Source organism: Vulpes vulpes, chromosome 12 (assembly GCF_048418805.1).
Source record: "Vulpes vulpes isolate BD-2025 chromosome 12, VulVul3, whole genome shotgun sequence".
In the NCBI taxonomy this organism is placed as follows: domain Eukaryota; kingdom Metazoa; phylum Chordata; class Mammalia; order Carnivora; family Canidae; genus Vulpes; species Vulpes vulpes.
The window spans coordinates 74,776,215-74,797,630 of record NC_132791.1 but is presented as its reverse complement, the minus strand read 5'-3'; the positions used below and the strand labels follow the sequence as shown (position 1 = coordinate 74,797,630).

General features: G+C 40.0%; 1 protein-coding gene and 1 pseudogene across 1 annotated transcript; both read left to right on the top strand.

Moving 5' to 3' along the window:
• The first annotated feature begins 11,268 nt into the window (after positions 1–11,268).
• Positions 11,269–12,317, top strand: LOC112912142 (olfactory receptor 2J3-like; annotated as a pseudogene).
• Positions 12,318–19,148: 6,831 nt separating this feature from the next.
• On the top strand, positions 19,149–20,114 carry LOC112912126 (olfactory receptor 14J1). The gene has a single exon (XM_025988864.2). It carries the CDS (start codon positions 19,149–19,151, stop codon positions 20,112–20,114), a length of 966 nt encoding a protein of 321 aa, XP_025844649.2.
• Positions 20,115–21,416: the final 1,302 nt, after the last annotated feature.

Genomic DNA, 21,416 nt, shown 5'->3' with positions numbered 1-21,416 from the left:
TCTATTCTAAGGATTAATTATTTTAGCCTTATTCAGTAGGGTGATACACATAGAGTTCCTACAGACATGCATGAGAACATCAGAACTGCCCAAATTTTTAACGATTGAACAGATTGTCAGTAGTCCTCTATAGTTTCCTCTCACTAAGTATAAAATGACAACTTTTTACAACCTGAAGCCAAAGTAACATCCAGAAAGCTCCTATTAAAAATAACTAAGAGAAAATACATGATTGAAAAATGACAGTTAAATATCGAACTGGTGAATCTCTCTCTAGTTCTCTCTTTCTCTGTGTAGATATAGTACAAAATGTTATGCTTTTTGATGTTATGCCATTTCAATTATGTTTCTTGGACATTATGAGAAATTACTTCAAACTGGTTGTGATTCAAAAGTAGACTGTGTAGAAGACCAACTACATATACTGGTTAAAATAGTTGTTTTGAGAGAGTCATTTGTTGATTTCCTCAGAGCTAGCTTTTACAGATTTACAATTTGAGCCTGGATTCTGCCATTGACCAATATGCATAAAAGAAAAGTAAACACTCTGACTATCGTATTACACACTGTCACACACCAGTAGAGGTATGTAATATTTGGGCAGGGGGGCTGAATACATACTTAATATTTATTTATTGACAGACAAATTGATGTGTATAATAGTACCTTCTCATTAAGTCAAATTTCAGTTAAAATTATATGAAAACAAAAATGAAAATTCTTTTAAAATTAAAGTCAGTGTCATGTTGTTAATTACTTAACTATTCCATCATCATTACAGCCTTCAAAGATTAATTCAGGAAGGAAAAATAATCCTTCTTATGGCTATTAAAAGCCTGACATGGGAAGTCTACAAATAATTTTTCATGCACATTATGAGATTTAGAGACAGATCAAAAATATCTGATTCCTTCCCAGCTCCAGTCTCATGAATAAAATATTGTATTTTAGTTCTTCGTTTCCAATTTAATCTACATTTACCTCTCATATTTCTGTTGGATCAAAATGTCTGGAATAACAAATCAAGAAACAGGTTCATGTTCTCCTCTCATAATGGAAAGTATATTTAATCTTTTACATTAAAGATAAAAATAATTTCTCTGCAGACATTTACAATATATATTTATGCCAAGTATTCTAGAAGAAAGCCAGAAGAATCAGTCTATAAAGTCTAAGTTTTTTTTTCCTTTTGCTTCCTACAAGAGTTTTCACCAACCCAGGCACACTTTTTTCCAAGAGATATTAAAGATTAACATTACTGTGATCCAGAGAGATTTCCTCTGATATACTGCTTCTTGAGTAGTGAGGAGCCCACAACGTGTGGAAAAGTCAAGTATTTGCATTCAGAAATGTAGCTACTTTTCATCTTCCCAGCAATGCACCAGAGAGGAGCTCAAGGAACTGATTCCCCAAGGAGCTCAAGGAACTGATTCTGGACAGGAATCCTCATTCGTGGCCCTTTGACTTCACATAAGTGGATGGAACCTGTCACAGATTCTTACTAGGTGTTCTGACTTTATTTATTTATTTTTGTATATTTTTTAATTCGAGTTCGATTTGCAAACATATAGTATAACACCCAGTGTTCATCCCGTTCAAGTGCCCCCCTAAGTGCTCATCACCCAGTCACCCCAGCCCCCAGCCCACCTCCCCTTCCACCACCCCTTGTTCATTTCCAGAGTTATGAGTCTTTCATGTTCTGTCACCCTCACTGATTTTTCCCACTCATATTCTCTCCTTTCCCCTATAACCCCTTTCACTATTTTTTATATTCCCTGTATGAGTGAAACCATATACGTCTTTCTCTGATTGACTTACTTCACTCAGCATAATACCCTCCACTTCCATCCACGTTGAAGCAAATGGTGGGTATTTGTCGTTTCTAATGGCTGAGTAATACTCCATTGTATACATAAACCACATCTTCTTTATCCATCATCTTTCGATGGACAGCCAGGCTCCTTCCACAGTTTGGCTATTGTGGCCATTGCTGCTAGAAACATCGGGGTGCAGGTGTCCTGGCGTTTCACTGCATCTGAATCTTTGCGGTAAATCCCCAACAGTGCAACTGCTGGTACGTAGGGCAGGTCTATTTTTAACTCTTTGAGGAACCTCCACACAGTTTTCCAGAGTGGCTGCACCAGTTCACATTCCCACCAACAGTGTAAGAGGGTTCCCCTTTCTCCGCATCCTCTCCAATGTGGTTTCCTGCCTTGTTGATGTTCCCCATTCTCACTAGTGTGCGGTGGTATCTCACACTGGTTTTGATTTGTATTTCCCTGATGGCAAGTGATGCAGAGCATTTTCTCATGTTTGCTGGCCATGTCTATGTCTTCCTCTGTGAGATTTCTGTTAATGTCCTTTGCCCATTTCATGATTGGACTGTTTGTTTCTTTGCTGTTGAGTTTAATAAGTTCTTTATATATCTTGGATACTAGTCCTTTATCTGATAGGTCATTTGAAAATACCTTCTCCCATTCTGTAGGTTGTCTTTGAGTTTTCTTGACTGTTTCTTTTGTTGTGCAGAAGCTTCTTATCTTGATGAAATCCCAATAGTTCACTTTTGCTTTTATTTCTCTTGCTTTCATGGATGTACCTTGCAAGAAGTTAGTGTGGCAAAGTCCAAAAAGGATGTTGCCTGTGTTCTCCTCTAGGATTTTGATGGAATCTTGTCTCACATTTAGGTCTTTCATCCATTTTGAGTTTATCTTTGTGTATGGTGCAACAGAATGGTCTAGTTTCTTTCTTCTGCATGTGGATGTCCAATTTTCCCAGCACCATTTATTGAAGAGACTGTCTTTCTTCCAGTGGATAGTCTTTCCTCCTTTGTCAAATATTAGTTGACCATAAAGTTGAGGGTCCACTTCTGGATTCTCTATTCTGTTCCATTGCTCTATGTGTCTGTTTCTGTGCCAGTATCACACTGTCTTGATGACCACAGCTTTGTAGTACAACCTGAAATCTGGCATTGTGATGCCCCCAGCTATGGTTTTCTTTTTTAAAACTCCCCTGGCTATTCGGGGTCTTTTCTGATTCCACACCAATCTTAAAATAATTTGTTCCAACTCTCTGAAGAAAGTCCATGGTATTTTGATAGGGATTGCATTAAACGTGTAAATTGCCCTGGGTAACATTGACATTTTCACAATATTAATTCTGCCAATCCATGAGCATGGAATATTTTCCCATCTCTTTGTGTCTTCCTCAATTTCTTTCAGAAGTGTTCTATAGTTTTTAGGGTATAGATCTTTTACCTCTTTGGTTAGGTTTATTCCTAGGTATCTTATGCTTTTGGGTGCAATTGTAAATGGGATTGACTCCTTAATTTCTCTTTCTTCAGTCTCATTGTTAGTGTATATACATGCCACTGACTTCTGGGCATTGATTTTGTATCCTGCCACACTGCCGAACAGCTGTATGAGTTCTAGCAATCTTGGGGTGGAGTCTTTTGGGTTTTCTATGTAGAGTATCATGTCATCAACAAAGAGGGAGAGTTTGACTCCTTTGCCAATTTGAATGCCTTTAATGTCTTTTTCTTGTCTGATTGCTGAGGCTAGGACTTCCAGTACTATGTTGAATAGCAGTGGTGAGAGTGGACATCCCTGTCTTGTTCCTGATCTTAGGGGAAAGGCTCCCAGTGCTTCCCCATTGAGAATGATATTTGCTGTGGCTTTTCGTAGATGGCTTTTAAGATCTAAACCACATGAAATTTTGTGAAAACTGTTCTTCTATGCTATTGTTCAGGCCTCATACCCTGGAGTTCCTGAGCATCCCCATTGGTTCCTGTCCTCTTTCCTGCTCTAAACACCCTTCTTCTTTCCTCTTGTTCCCTCTGTAGTTTTCTTTAACTCTGTAATTTCACTTTGAGCATGCAAACTTAGTTCTAGTCTCACATATTGTTGGAAGCATGCCATCACTGGAGGATCCTATATCAATTCTCAGTCAGGACTAAGACCTTTAGCTTAGCTCACAGTGTGAATACTCATTTTTGGGTGTATGTGTGCACACATGTGCCTTTGCATATATTTCCAGTTGCATGCTATTTGTTTATTTATAAATAAGCTGTTAGCATAAATAAATGAATAAGAAAATTTTGTTCTTCCCATAATCATAATGCAATTTATGTTTAAATTTATCACCCAACATTGACATTTTAAAGTTATTATTTTTTATAATAAATTTATTTTTCAATGGTGTTCAATTTGCCAACTTACAGAATAACACCCAGTGCTCATCCTGTCAAGTGGCCCCCTCAGTGCCCGCCACCCATTCACCCCCACCCCCCGCCCTCCTCCCCTTCCACCACCCCTAGTTCCTTTCTCAGAGTTAAGAGTCTTCATGTTCTGTCTCCCTTTCTGATATTTCCTACACACTTCTTCTCCCTTCCCTTATATACCCTTTCACTATTTTTATATTCCCCAAATGAATGAGACCATATAATGTTTGTCCTACTCCAATTGACTTACTTCACTCAGCATAATACCCTCTAGTTCCATCCACGTTGAAGCAAATGGTGGGTATTTGTCATTTCTAATGGCTGAGTAATATTCCATTGTGTACATAAACCACATCTTCTTTATCCATTCATCTTTCGATGGACACCAAGGCTCCTTCCACAGTTTGGCTATTGTGGACATTGCTGCTAGAAACATCGGGGTGGAGTAGGAGGGGCAAGATGGCGGAAGAGTAGGGTCCCCAAATCACCTGTCCCCACCAAATTACCTAGATAACCTTCCAATTATCCTGAAAATCTACGAATTTGGCCCGAGATTTAAAGAGAGAACAGCTGGAATGCTAAAGTGAGAAGAGTTCATGCTTCTATCAAGGTAGGAAGACGGGGGGAAAGAAATAAAGAAACAAAAGGCATCCAAGGGGGAGGGGCCCCGCAAGGAGCCGGGCTAAGCCCGGGGCGAGTGTCCCCAGGACAGGAGAGCCCCGTCCAGGAGAAGAAGGAGCTTCACCAATCTTCCCGGGCGGAAAGGGGCTCGCAGGGAGTTAGAGCAGGACCCCAGGAGGGCGGGGATGCCCTCAGGCTCCCTGGGACAGTAACAGAGGAACTGCGCCCCGGGAGAGTGCGCCGAGCTCCCTGAAGGGCTGCAGCGCACATGGCTGGACCTGGGAGCACCTCGGAGGCGGCTCCGTGCAGGGGACTGTGCGACTGGGAACGCGAATCCAACAGCGCAGGCCCCGGAGCACTGGGAGCCGGGGACACAGCCCAGGATTCGGCCTCCCCCCAGGACAAGCAGAGGCTGGGAGAGCCCAGGACAGCAAGGACGCTCCTGCCCCGAGCTGAGCAGATCAGCGGCTCTGCCCCCAGAGCATCCAGGCCCTGCAGAGAGCTCCGTAGTTACTGCGGGAGCTGACTCTAGGGCTCCAGAGCTGGCCACCGCCACTGGGGTTGTTCCTCCTGGGGCCTCACAGGGTGAACAACCCCCACTGAGCCTTGCACCAGGCAGGGGGCAGAGCAGCTCCCCCAAGGGCTGACACCTGAAAATCAGCACAACAGGTCCCTGGCCCAGAAGACCAACTAGACGGACAAGTTCCACGGGAAGTCAAGAGACTCAAAATATACAGAAACAGAAGATACTCCCCGGGGGTTTTTTGTTTGTTTGTTTGTTTGCTTTTTTATTTTTTTGCTTCCCCCACCCCTTTATTCCCTTTCTTTCTTTTTTGTTCTCTTTATCTTCTCTTTTTCTTCTTTTCTTCCTTTTTTCTTTTTCTCTTTTCTTTCCTTCTTTCTCTCCTCTCTTTTTCTCCTTTGCCCAATACAACTTGTTTTTGGCCACTCTGCACTGAGCAAAGTGACTAGAAGGAAAACCTCACCTCAAAAGAAGGAATCAGAAACAGTCCTCTCTCCCACAGAAATACAAAATCTGGATTACAATTCAATGTCAGAAAGCCAATTCAGAAGCACGATTATACAGCTACTGGTGGCTCTAGAAAAAGCATAAATGACTCAAGAGTCTTCATGACTGCAGAATTTAGATCCAAACAGGCAGAAATTAAAAATCAATTGAAGGAGATGCAATCCAAACTAGGAGTCCTAACGACGAGGGCTAACGGGGTGGAAGAACGAGTGAGTGACAGAGAAGACAAGTTGATGGCAAAAAGGGAAACTGAGGAAAAAAGAGACAAACAATTAAAAGACCATGAAGATAGATTAAGGGAAATAAGTGACAGCCTGAGGAAGAAGAACCTACGTTTAATTGCGGTTCCCGTGGGCGCCGAAAGGGACAGAGTTCCACAATATGTATTTGAACAAATCATAGCTGAAAACTTTCCTAATCTGGGAAGGGAAACAGGCATTCAGATCCAGGAAATAGAGAGATCCCCCCTAAAATCAATAAAAACCGTTCAACACCTCGACATTTAGTAAAGCTTGCAAATTCCAAAGATGAAGAGAAGATCCTTAAAGCAGCAAGAGACAAGAAATCCCTGGCTTTTATGGGGAGGAGTATTAGGGTAACATCAGACCTCTCCACAGACACCTGTCAGGCCAGAAAGGGCTGGCAGGATATATTCAGGGTCCTAAATGAGAAGAACATGCAACCAAGAATACTTTATCCAGCAAGGCTCTCATTCAGAATGGAAGGAGAGATAAAGAGCTTCCAAGACAGGCAGGAACTGAAAGAATATGTGACCTCCAAACCAGCTCTGTAAGATATTTTAAGGGGGACTCTTAAAATTCCCCTTTAAGAATAAGTCCAGTGGAACAATCCACAAAAACAAGGAGTGAATAGATATCATGATGACACTAAACTCATACCTTTCAATAGTAACTCTGAACCTGAACTTGCTTAATGACCCCATGAAAAGGCGCAGGGTTTCAGACTGGATAAAAAAGCAGGACCCATCTATTTGCTGTCTACAAGAGACTCATTTTAGACAGAAGGACACCTACAGCCTGAAAATAAAAAGTTGGAGAACCATTTAACATTCAAATGGTCCTCAAAAAAAAAAAAAAAGCAGAGGTAGCCATCCTTATATCAGATAAACTAAAATTTACCCCGAAGACTGTAGTGAGATGAAGAGGGACACTATATCATACTTAAAGGATCTATCCAACAAGACTTAACAATCCTCAATATATATGCCCCGAATGTGGAAGCTGCTAAATATATCCATCAATTAATAACCAAGGTTAAGACATACTCAGATAATGATACACTTATACTGGTGACTTCAATCTAGCTCTTTCTATACTCAATAGGTCTTCTAAGCACAACATCTCCAAAGAAACGAGAGCTTTAAATGATACACTGGACCAGATGGATTTCACAGATATCTACAGAACTTTACATCCAAACTCAACTGAATACACATTCTTCTCAAGTGCACATAGAACTTTCTCCAGAATAGACCACATACTGGGTCACAAATCGTGTCTGAACCAATACCAAAAGATTGGGATCATCCCCTGCCTATTCTCAGATCATAATGCCTTGAAATTAGAACTAAATCACAAGAAGAAGTTTGGAAAGAACTCAAACACGTGGAGGTAAAGGACCATCCTGCTGAAGGATGAAAGGTTCAACCAGGAAATTAAGGAAGAATTAAAAAGATTCATGGAAACTAATGAGAATGAAGATACAACCGTGCAAAATCTTTGGGATGCAGCAAAAGCAGTCCTAAGGGGGAAATACATCACAAATCAAGCATCCATTCAAAATCTGGAAAGAACTCAAATACAAAAGCTAACCTTACAACTAAAGGAACTAGAGAAAAAACAGCAAATAGATCCTACACCTAGCAGAAGAAGAGAGTTAATAAAGATTCGAGCAGAACTCAATGAAATTGAGACCAGAAGAACTGTGGAACAGATCAACAGAACCAGGAGTTGGTTCTTTGAAAGAATTAAAAAGATAGATAAACCATAGTGAGCCTTATTAAAAAGAAAAAAGAGAGAAGACTCAAATTAATATAATCATGAATGAGAAAGGAGAGATCACTACAACACCAAGGAAATACAAATGATTTTAAAAACATATTATGAACATCTCTACGCTATAAATTAGGCAACCTAGAAGAAATGGACGCATTCCTGGAAAGCCACAAACTACCAAAACTGGAGCAGGAAGAAATAGTAAACCTGAACAGGCCAATAACCAGGGAGGAAATTGAAGCAGTCATCAAAAACCTCCCAAGACCCAAACGTCCAGGGCAGATGGCTTCCCTGGGGAATTCTATCAAACGTTTAAAGAAGAAACCATACCTATGCTACTAAAGCTGTTTGGAAAGATAGAAAGAGATGGAGTACTTCCAAATTCATTCTATGAGGCCAGCATCACCTTAATTCCAAAACCAGAGAAAGACCCCACCAAGAAGGAGAATTACAGACCAATATCCCTGATGAACATGGATGCAAAAATTCTCAACAAGATACTAGCCAATAGGATCCAACAGTACATTAAGAGAATTATTCACCATGACGAAGTAGGATTTATTCCCCGGACACAAGGCTGGTTCAACAGTCATAAAACAATCAATGTGATTCATCATATCAGCAAGAGAAAAACCAAGAACCATTTGATCGTCTCATTAGATGCAGAGAAAGCATTTGACAAAATACAGCATCCATTCCTGATCAAAACTCTTCAGAGTGTAGGCATAGAGGGAACATTCCTCGACATCTTCAAAGCCGTCTATGAAAAGGCCACAGCAAATATCATTCTCAATGGGGAAGCACTGGGAGCCTCTCCCCTAAGATCAGGAACAAGACAGGGATGTCCACTCTCACCACTGCTATTCAACATTGTACTGGAAGTCCTAGCCTCAGCAATCAGACAAGAAAAAGACATTAAAGGCATTCAAATCGGAAAAGAAGAAGTCAAACTCTCCCTCTTTGCTGATGACATGATACTCTACATAGAAAACCCAAAAGCCTCCACCCCAAGATTGCTAGAACTCATACAGCAATTTGGTAGCGTGGCAGGATACAAAATCAATGCCCAGAAATCAATGGCATTTCTATACACTAACAATGAGACTGAAGAAAGAGAAATTAAGGAGTCAATCCCATTTACAATTGCACCCAAAAGCATAAGATACCTAGGAATAAACCTAACCAAAGAGGTAAAAGATCTATACCCTAAAAACTATAGAACACTTCTGAAAGAAATTGAGGAAGACACAAAGAGATGGGAAAATATTCCATGCTCATGGATTGGCAGAATTAATATTGTGAAAATGTCAATGTTACCCAGGGCAATTTACACGTTTAATGCAATCCCTATCAAAATACCATGGACTTTCTTCAGAGAGTTGGAACAAATTATTTTAAGATTGGTGTGGAATCAGAAAAGACCCCGAATAGCCAGGGGAGTTTTAAAAAAGAAAACCATAGCTGGGGGCATCACAATGCCAGATTTCAGGTTGTACTACAAAGCTGTGGTCATCAAGACAGTGTGATACTGGCACAGAAACAGACACATAGAGCAATGGAACATAATACAGAACCCAGAAGTGGACCCTCAACTTTATGGTCAACTAATATTTGATAAAGGAGGAAAGATTATCCACTGGAAGAAAGACAGTCTCTTCAATAAATGGTGCTGGGAAAATTGGACATCCACATGCAGAAGAAAGAAACTAGACCATTCTGTTGCACCATACACAAAGATAAACTCAAAATGGATGAAAGACCTAAATGTGAGACAAGATTCCATCAAAATCCTAGAGGGGAACACAGGCAACACCCTTTTTGAACTCAACCACAGTAACTTCTTGCAAGATACATCGGCGAAGGCAAAAGAAAGAAAAGCAAAAATGAACTATTGGGATTTCATCAAGATAAGAAGCTTTTGCACAGCAAAGGATACAGTCAACAAAACTCAAAGACAACCTACAGAATGGGAGAAGATATTTGCAAATGACGTATCAGATAAAGGGCTAGTTTCCAAGATCTATAAAGAATGTATTGAGCACTGGGTGTTATTAGTATGTTGGCAAATTGAACACCAATAAAAAATAAATTTATTGGGCAGCCCCGGTGGCTCAGTGTTTTAGCGCCACTTGCAGCCCAGGGCCTGATCCTGGAGACCCGAGATCGAGTCCCACATTGGGCTCCCTGCGTGGAGCTGTTTCTCCCTCTGCCTCTCTCTCTCATAAATAAATAAAATATTTGAAAAAAATTTAAACAAATAAATTTATTATTAAAAAAAAGGACATATTAAGCTCAACAACAAAGAACAAACAATCCAGTCATGAAATGGGCAAAAGTCATGAACAGAAATCTCACAGAGGAAAACATAGACATGGCCAACATGCACATGAGAAAATGCTCCGCATCACTTGCCATCAGGGAAATACAAATCAAAACCACAGTGAGATACCACCTCACACCAGTGAGAATGGGGAAAATTAACCAGGCAGGAAACCACAAATGTTGGAGAGGATGCGGAGAAAGGGGAACCCTCTTACACTGTTGGTGGGAATGTGAACTGGTGCAGCCACTCTGAAAAACTGTGTGGAGGTTCCTCAAAGAGTTAAAAATAGACCTGCTCTATGTACCAGCAGTTGCACTGTTGGGGATTTACCCCAAGGACTCAGATGCAATGAAATGCCGGGACACCTGCACCCCGATGTTTCTAGCAGCCATGTTCACAATAGCCAAACTGTGGAAGGAGCCTGGGTGTCCATCGAAAGATGAATGGATAAAGAAGATGTGGTTTATGTATACAATGGAATATTACTCAGCCACTAGAAACAACAAATACCCACCATTTGCTTCAACATGGATGGAACTGGAGGGTATTATGCTGAGTGAAATAAGTCAATCGGAGAAGGACAAACAGTGTATGTTCTCATTCATTTGGGGAATATAAATAATAGTGAAAGGGAATATAAGGGAAGGTAGAAGAAATGTGTGGGAAAAATCAGAAAGCGAGACAGAACATAAAGACTCCTAACTCTGGGAAATGAACTAGGGGTGGTGGAAGGGGAGGAGGACGGGGAATGGGGGTGAATGGGTGATGGGCAACGAGGGGGGCACTTGACAGATAAGCCCTGGGGGGTTATTCTGTATGTTGGTAAATTGAACACCAATAAAAAATAAATTTATTAAAAAAATAAACATCGGGGTGCAGGTGTCCCGGCATTTGGCTATGGAATGTAATCTTCAGTATTTATCCAAATACCAACTTGGGGATGCATGAAAAGAACTTATTTTCTTGAGAAGTTATTGATATGTATTCACAGCAGGAAAAATATTTGAATGAAACATAAAAATAAACGCATAAAAATGTTACTATCATAAGAGCAGTGTTGGAAATGTTGTAAGTCTTTCCCAGTCTACTGGTCAGGGATTTGGAAATGAGTGGGCACCCTTTGAGTTTATGACTCTTCCTTCAGGTACAGGGAAAAAAAAAGAATGATGAGGGGAAAAAAATGCAAGTCTTAAAGCTACTTCGTTCTACTGGGTTTTTCCAAGTGGCCTCATCTGGAAGTAGTTCTCCTTGTGGTTATCTTGATGTTCTACTTGATGACATTGATAGGCAACCTGTTTATCATTATCTTGTCATACCTGGATGTCCATCTCCTACACTCCTATGTACTTCTTCCTCGCAAACATCTCTTTTCTGGATCTCTGCTACACCACCAGCTCCATCCCTCAGTTTCTGATCTACCTCTGGGGCCCAGAAAAGACCATCTCTTACACTGGTTGCATGATTCAACTTTACTTTGTCTTTGCCCTGGGAACCACAGAGTGTGTCCTCCCGGTGGTGATGTCCTATGATTGTTATGCAGCTGTCTGTAGACCCCTGCATTATGCTGTCCTCATGAACCCTGATTTCTGCCACATATTGGCTGTGGCTTCCTGAGTCAGTTGTTGGTAAACAACTCTGCATTTCATTCTTCCTTTACTTTCTGGGTACCCCTATGTGGACATAACCAAGTAGACCATTTCTTCTGTGAAGTTCCAGCACTGCTGCAATTATCATGTGTTGATACCCATGCAGATGAGCTTACCCTCCTGATCGCAAGCTCCATTTTTGTTCTCATACAACTCATCCTCATTCTCAGCTCATATGGTGCCATTGCTCAGGCTGTGTTGAGGATGCAGTCAACAACCAGACTTCAGAAGGTCTTTGGAATATGTGAAGCCCATCTTATGGTTATCTCCCTTTTTTTAAACTCCAGCCATGTGCATATATCTGCAGCCACCATTGGGAGATTCTCAAGATCAAGGCAAGTTCATTGCCCTCGTTTATACTGTTGTCACACCTAGCCTCAACCCTCTAAGCTACACTCTGAGAAACAAATATGTAAGAGGACCAGTAAGAAGACTAGTGGAGCAGAAGAATCCCTTGCATTCATGATCTTCATGAGACAGTGTAGCCCCTCTTCAGCAGGCGCTTCTCTACATCCATCCATCAGCCCCTCTCCTGTTTACTCGCTGTGTCAGCACCAGTGGAGCATGTGTCTTGCAAGGTCACAGAGCTCTCGCTCATAGATATAAATTAAACAGTTTGTCTAAATATCAATTACTCTCCAATGAAGAAAATAGCCATGTAAAATCAAAATTGAACATCAATATTAAAATTTTCAGTAGCGTAATTAATAAAAGTATCCTCTTAATTGAAAATTAAGAAATGAAATTCCAATAGAAAGATGATGTACTTAGTTTTTAAAAAGCTAGACTGTGATCTTCTAATTTCTCACTTTTAAGGCAGAATTTGCCATAAAATTAGTTTTCTATTTTTGGTTTAGCTAAAGACATGTTGAAATCCCTTAAATCTTTTCTGCATCACTGTTAGTCTTTATTGAGTAGTGGTTTTGATAGAGAGGAATTTTGTTTTGTATTCTTTAATACCTCATTATCAATAGTAAGAAAATAAATTGTATGAATTATAGGAAGAATATCCCTGAAGTAATGAACAAACATAAGCATCTTGTATTTCTCTCTTTCTTGAGGCAGTGGAAAGTGTATAGGAGGCATACATCACTTATAGAGGTGTGGAATCATTAGAAATAAGGGCTTGGTAGGGTGCCTGGGTGACTCAGTTGATTGAACATCTGACTATTGGTTTCAGCTCAGGTCATGCTCTCAGGTCATGAATTTGAGTTCCATCAAGCTCTGCTCACTGCAGAGTTGGCTTAAGATTCTTTCTGCCTCACTTTTCCTCTAAACTTAACCATGATCCTGTGTATGTACTCTCTTTATTTCTAAAATAAAATCTTAAAAAAAGAAGTAATTAGGAGCCTGAGCTGGAAAAATATCTGAAGAGAAGCTTCTCAACCTGATGGAGTCTCAAAAGTCCATTTTTCCTTTTGTTTCCCTTGCCTTTGAGACATGTCTAGCAAGAAATTGCTGCAGCAAAGGTCAAAGACGTTTCTGCCTGTGTTCTCCTTTAGGATTTTAATGGATTCTTGCATCATATTTAAGTTGGTCATCCATTTTGAGTCAATTTTTGTATATGCTGTAAAAATATGGTCTAGTTTACTCTTCTGTAGGTGGCTGTCCAATTTTCCCAGCACCAGTTGTTGAAGAGACTGCCTTCTGTCCATTGGATATTCCTTCCTGCTTTTTCAAAGATTAGTTGACTGAGGACTTGAGGGTCCATTTTGGGCTCTCTATTATCTTCCATTGATCTGTGTGTCTGTTTTTGTGCCAGTACTGTACGGTTGGTGGGAATGGGAACTGGTGCAGCCACTCTGGAAAACTGTGTGGAGGTTCCTCAAAGGGTTAAAAATAGACCTGCCCTACAACCCAGCAATTGCACTGTTGGGGATTTACCCCAGAGATACAGATGCAGTGAAACGCTGGGACACCTGAACCCCAATGTTTATCACAGCAATGTCCACAATAGCCAAACTGTGGAAGGAGCCTTGGTGTCCATCGAAAGATGAATGGATAAAGAAGATGTGGTCTATGTATACAATGGAATATTGCTCAGCCATTAGAAACGACGAATACCCACCATTTGCTTCAACGTGGATGGAACTGGAGGGTATTATGCTGAGTGAAATAAGTCAATCGGAGAAGGACAAACATTATATGGTCTCATTCATTTGGGGAATATAAAAATTAGTGAAAGGAAATAAAGGAAAAGGAGAGAGGATAAGTGAAAATATTATGAGGGTGACAAAACATGAGAGACACCTCACCTGGGAATCGAACAAGGGGTAGTGGAAGGGGAGTTGGGTGGGGTCTTGGGGTGACTGGGTGATGAGCACTGAGGGGGACACTTGACATGATGAGCACTGGGTGTTATGCTAAATGTTGGCAAATTGAACTCCAATAAAAAAAATTAAAAAAACAAACAAACATTCATTTTAGCTTCTTTTGATAATCCCTTCCTATCTTTGTCCAAAGCTTTAATGAAAATATATTTCAGATCACTAGAAAAACCTATATTAAAATAGCACATACTGTTAGATGGAACTTGAGAATCTCTTTTGATCACTCTGAGTTTTATTTCTTAAATTTCATGAAAACCTTATCATTACAAGTGAAATAGTCCCAGAGATACTGACCGAGATACTTAAGCAGGAGTGTGTTAACCACTGGGACTCAAAAACCAAGTTTTCTGGTTTAAAACTTTAAAAGTCAATTTCCTAACATTAAAAATATAAAAATAGGGGCATTTGGAACAATTTAAGTGCTGGTCAAATGTAATATTATTTACATTGATTTTTGATATTTAGGTGTACCTGGAAGGTTTAAAAATGTTTTTAAATTTCTTTCATTATTAAGAAAGTAGATCTCATATTAAATATTCATACTACAGTAGAAAACACCTTTCTTATAATCATAAGAATTTGAAACTTAATACATTCATCTTTAGATGAAAATTAGTCATCTATGGGATTGTTACAATGGGGATGGAATTATTAATTTCAGGCTCAGAATTATTTATTTATTTTTTTAAAGATTTTATTTATTTATGATAGATAGAGAAAGAGAGAGAGAGAGGCAGAGACATAGGCAGAGCGAGAAGCAGGCTCCATACCAGGAGCCTGATGCGGGACTCGATCCCGGGACTCCAGGATCGCGCCCTGGGCCAAAGGCAGGCGCCAAACCGCTGAGCCACACAAGGATCCCCCAGAATTATTTTAGAAAAGACATAGCGTTTATTTATTTTTATTTTTTGTATAGTTTTTATTGGAGTTCGATTTGCCAACATATAGTATAACACCCAGTGCCCATCCCGTCAAGTGTTCTCCTCAGTGCCCATCACCCATTCGCCCCATCCCTCCGCCCACCTGCCCTTCCACTACCCCTTGTTTGCCCAGAGTTAGTAGTCTCTCATGTTCAGACATAGTGTTTAGATGAAGCTCGAACTCATTGACCTCTAAGTGTTGTTTTAATGCTAAGATACTTGATTCTGTAACTATTTATAAGTGTATGTAAACAAATTTACCCCAAAGATGCAGATGCAATGAAACGCCGGGACACCTGCACCCCGACGTTTCTAGCAGCAATGTCCACAATAGCCAAACTGTGGAAGGAGCCTCGGTGTCCATCGAAAGATGAATGGATAAAGAAGATGTGGTTTATGTAGACAATGGAATATTCCTCAGCCATTAGAAACGACAAATACCCACCATTTGCTTCGACGTGGATGGAACTGGAAGGTATTATGCTGAGTGAAGTAAGTCAATCAGAGAAGGACAAACATTATATGGTCTCATTCATTTGGGGAATATAAAAATAGTGAAAGGGAATAAAGGGGAAAGGAGAAAAAATGAGTGGGAGATATCAGAAAGGGAGATAGAACATGAGAGACTCCTAACTCTGGGAAGCGAACTAAGGGTGGTGGAAGGGGAGGAGGGCCGGGGGTGAGGGTGAGTGGGTGATGGGCACTGAGGGGGGCACTTGACAGGATGAGCACTGGGTGATATTCTATATGTTGGCAAATTGAACACCAATAAAAAATAAATTTATTTTAAAAAAAACTAAATATTTCCTTTTCCTAAATGAAGTCCTTACAAGCAGGTATGATTTTGTTGGTGACCAGTAAAACTAAAATTGTTAATAGAAAATTGAATTAAAATAGAAATTGAATTGCTAATGAAAAAAATACCTTTCACTAGAGAAACTGAAGTCTGAACTTATTTTTTTATTTTATTTTTTTTTGAAGTCTGAATTTATCTAACATAAAATACATCATATACTTTTAAAAAATATTTATTTATTTATTTATTTATTTATTTATTTATTTATTTAAGAGCACAAACAGGGGGAGCAGCAGAGGGAGAGGGAGAAGCAGGCTCCTCACTGAGCAGGAAGTCCAATGTGGCACTTGATCTCAGGACCCTGAGATCATGACCTGAGCCAAAGGCAGACACTTAACTGACTGAGCCACCCAGGTGCTCCAAACATACATTTTATACCTGTTTCCCCCTCTGGAATGCACTGACTCTGTAAGATCCAGTTAAACTAAGATGGCAATTAACTACTTTCCACTGAGGCAATTCCTTGGGGGACAGATCCACCAAACCCCATGCTCTGAACTCAGTGTTTCCTGATACCCCAACCACCCTGAAGAGACTTGCTCCCTTGTGCCTGGGCAGCATTGGCTGCATTTGGGGGTGTTGTAGGCTTTGTGGGAGGTTAAAATGTCCCTGTACCTGTGCCCCCTGTTCAACCTTGTATGAACATAGCTCAGTTCTTTCCTTGCGTGAAAATTTCCAAGCTACCAGCTAGACTCTGAAACAAAAATGCTCAATCTTAGGATTAATGAGATTTGCTCCTACTAAGAGCAGCTCTGGTGAGTGACACTTGTCCATATTTTATGAAATTTATAGACATCCTACTGAGGAGAGTAGTCTATGATTTCCTCTCATAACTCATTCATTTTTTGAACAACGTTCATCATGTTTCTATACCTATGAATCCTCCTGAATAGCTCCAGCAAGTCTACAAATGACCAACAAAATGGTAAATTCAATGTGTTTTGCTGTTATTTTAATTTTCCTTTCTTAAATATATGACACTACTGTACAGTTTTTCTTCTAAAATACCTCTCTTCTGCTGAATCTGATACCACTCGTCCCTGCCGGTTTTCCTCCTCTATGAATATTCTTCCTCTGTCTCCTTGGCTGGTTCCTCTTATGCATGTCTTTTGAAATTTGGCAGTATCTAAATGTCATCCTCAGTCCTCTTTTCTTTTTTTTTCCCCTAAAAATATTCTTGTAAGTGCCCCTTCAAGGAGCCAATTTAACTGCTTCTCTACATGATTTGCACACTTTTACTGAATTGGTGCTGTTTTAGGTACCACCTGACTTTCAGATCTTCATAAACAACCTCAAGATCAGCACACCATCACCTCAGACTGGGTCTCTCTCATCAGAGTCATCTCTCTCAACTGCCTTCTGTTATCTATCTCAACTGCCTCTGTTATCTATCTTCCTCTCTGCACATCTATCAGCCATCAGGAAACCTGCTGTTTTCTCTCATAATTGTTACCTCTTGTCACACTTATTGATTAGTTCAAACCTTCATCATCTCTGGCAATATTTAATCCTTCAGTTTTATTTTCTTCCAATCCAATGTCTATGCTGTTGCCAGATGCTTCCTAAAAATTAGTTTCAGTGAGTTTTCAAAATAAAGGACAAACATTTTATGGTCTCATTCATTTGGGGAATATAAAAATAGTGAAAGGGAATAAAGGGGAAAGGAGAAAAAATGAGTGGGAAATATCAGAAAGGGAGACAGAACATGAGAGACTCCTAACTCTAGGAAACGAACAAGGGGTGGTGGAAAGGGAGGTGGGCGGGGGGTGGGGGGTGACTGGGTGACAGGCACTGAGGGGGGCACTTGATGGGATGAGCACTGGGTGTTATATATGTTGGCAAATTGAACACCAATAAAAAATAAATTTATTAAAACAACTAAATAAATAAAATTAAAATAAAAAAATAAATTACAGCAAAACAAAAAGATACTAGCTCAGTGATTTTCAACTCCTTTCCATTGGTTAGGGATTAATCAACAGAATAAACTAAAGCATCTGACGGAGTAATTCAAGTACCTTAATAGTACTGTATAGAATTGAAATCACTCGCGAATATATCCAGTTAAGTAAATATTTACTTAGTGCTGCTATGTTAGGTACCATTGCCAAGCGTGGAGAAATGGACAGTGAAGAAATTGCCTCATGGTGAAGAAACTCAGTGAAAATGGACTGATCTTTCAACAAATCCACAGATTTCTTAAAAAAAGAAATAGAAATCAGTAGAATGATTCTGACACCCAGAATGATTTTATCATTCTACATTATCTCATTTAACATAAAGACTGATGTTAAGGTTTTGTTTGTTTGGTTGGTTGATTATTTTAGGAAATGGGCACTAATATATTTCAAGTCCAAGAGAAAAAGAATACTGGAAAGGCATATACTCCACCATTTAGCATTCTGCCTACAACATAGTAAGAACTAAATACATTTTAGAAAACCTCATTATTTGTTCAAATGAACTTCATTAGACATATCTGAATCCAAATCATCCTAAGGTCTTAACAATTAAAAGGAAAAGGTATCATCAGAGATCTATCAAGTTCCAAACCTCGGGACTCAGTGGCATCTGCATGTTACAATTTTAAAGTTGATTTCACTGTTTAAGCTTGCCCTTGGAATTTCATTCCAACCAAATTTCATTATTTTAAAAATGTTGAGAGTCTTTCAGAAGCAAGGAATATGATTGTCCTTAGAATGAACATCTCCCTTAAGTCTGGACTGTTCCTAGATCCATTTACAAGATGGTACCAAAAACTTCATTTTAGATGGTTAATGAAGGAAATTTTACTACCTCATTGTAATCCTAAGGTATTGTATATAAGATGTAATAATACTAGTATATCAGTGCAATCCGAAATGACTTTGTTGAGTGGAAAGACTTAATTGTCTCCATCAGTTTTTCACCTTTGACAATCCAAACTCTGCTCCAGAAAATTCTGATGACTTTTTTTTTCACCTATGTGAAGCTATTGATCACATTTAGATGTTCTATTTCTGAATAATAGGTAAAGATTTTTCTAAGTTAAATGTTACCTACTCACTATGGGGATAAATTTGTCTCGATTTCCATACCTCTAGGCTGAGTGCACCATTCCTTGACATACAGATATACTAAATATGATACATTCTTTACAACTGTTGTTTGGCTTCTTTGACAGAGTCATACTTTCTACCTTCAGTGTGACCATGGCCAACTTGACCTCCATGAGTGGATTCCTCCTCATGGGGTTTTCTGATAATCGTGAGCTTCAGATTTTACATGCATTGCTGTTTTTGGCGACATACCTGTTGGCCTTGACAGGCAACCTCCTTATTATCACTGTAACCAGCTTGGACCATCACCTCCAGTCCCCCATGTATTACTTCTTGAAGCACCTCTCTCTTCTGGACCTCTGCTTCATCTCTGTCACAGTTCCCCAGTCCATCACAAATTCACTTATGAACAATGGTTACATTTCCTATGTCCAGTGCATTCTTCAGGTGTTCTTCTTCATAGCTCTGGCCTCATCAGAAGTGGCCATCCTCACAGTGATGTCTTATGACCGCTATGTCTCCATCTGTCGGCCCCTGCAGTATGAGACCATTATGAACCCCTGCATTTGTAGGTATGCAGTGACAGCTGTGTGGCTGGCTGGGGGCCTCTCTGGGCTCATGCATACGGCTGTGAACTTCTCCATACCTCTCTGTGGGGAGAGAGTCATTCACCAATTCTTCTGTGATGTTCCTCAGATGCTGAAACTAGCTTGTTCTCATGAATTCATCCATGAGATTGCAGTGGCTGCCTTCACAACATCAGCAGCATTCATCTGCTTGGTCTCCATCGTGCTCTCCTATGTTCATATCTTTTCTACCGTGCTGAGGATCCCATCAGCCGAGGGCCGGACCAAAGTCTTTGCCACCTGCTTACCACACCTGTTTGTAGTCACCTTCTTCCTCTCCACTGCAGGTTTTGAGTTTCTGCAGCCCCCTTCTGACTCCCAATCAGGTATGGACATCATGTTATCCATATTCTATACGGTGATACCACCAACACTCAATCCAGTTATATACAGTTTACGGAATGAAGCCATGAAGGCAGCTCTGAAGAAGGTGCTGTCAAAAGGAGAATTTGCTCAGAGAAAAATGTATTTAAAAACCATTTTTAAATTCTAAAAATCCATACAAATGAAAGGTACTCCCAATATATTTCACATTGTAAGAGAGAGGTCTGATTTCCTTCCAGAACTCCATTCCAACTTTTCTTCTTTTTTTTCTTTACATCATGTTTTTATTTTTATTTTAATTTTTTTAGTCTGCATGCCCTTTATTTTATTTTATTTTATTTTTTATAATAAATTCATTTTTATTGGTGTTCAATTTACCAACATACAGATGAACACCCAGTGCTCATCCCATCAAGTACCCCCCTCAGTGCCAGTCACCCATTCACCCCCACGCCCCGCCCTCCTCCCCTTCCACCACCCTAGTTTGTTTCCCAGAGTTAGGAGTCTTTATGTTCTGTCTTCCTTTCTGATATTTCCCACACATTTCTTCTCCCTTCCCTTATATTCCCTTTCACTATTATTTATATTCCCCAAATGAATGAGACCATATAATGTTTGTCCTTCTCCCAATGACTTACTTCACCCAGCATAATACCCTCCAGTTCCATCCACGTTGAAGCAAATGGTGGGTATTTGTCATTTCTAATGGCTGAGTAATATTCCATTGTATACATAAACCACATCTTCTTTATCCATTCATCTTTCGATGGACACCGAGGCTCCTTCCACAGTTTGGCTATTGTGGACATTGCTGCTAGAAACATCGGGGTGCAGGTGTCCCGGCGTTTCACTGCATCTGTATCTTTGAGGTAAATCCCCAGTAGTGCAATTGCTGGGTCGTAGGGCAGGTCTATTTTTAACTCTCTGAGGAACCTCCACACAGTTTTTCAGAGTGGCTGCACCAGTTCACATTCCCACCAACAGTGTAAGAGGGTTCCCCTTTCTCCGCATCCTCTCCAACATTTGTGGTTTCCTGCCTGGTTAATTTTCCCCATTCTCACTGGTGTGAGGTGGTATCTCATTGTGGCTTTGATTTGTATTTCCCTGATGGCAAGTGATGCGGAGCATTTTCTCATGTGCTTGTTGGCCATGTCTATGTTTTCCTCTGTGAGATTTCTGTTCATGACTTTTGCCCATTTCATGATTGGATTGTTTGTTTCTTTGCTGTTGAGTTTAATAAGTTCCTTATATATCTTGGAAACTAGCCCTTTATCTGATACATCATTTGCAAATATCTTCTCCCATTCTGTAGGTTGTCTTTTAGTTTTGTTGACTGTACCTTTGCTGTGCAAAAGCTTCTTATCTTGATGAAGGTCCAATAGTTCATTTTTGCTTTTGTTTCTTTTGCTTTCCTGGATGTATCTTGTGAGAAGTTACTGTGGCCAAGTTCAAAAAGGGTGTTGCCTGTGTT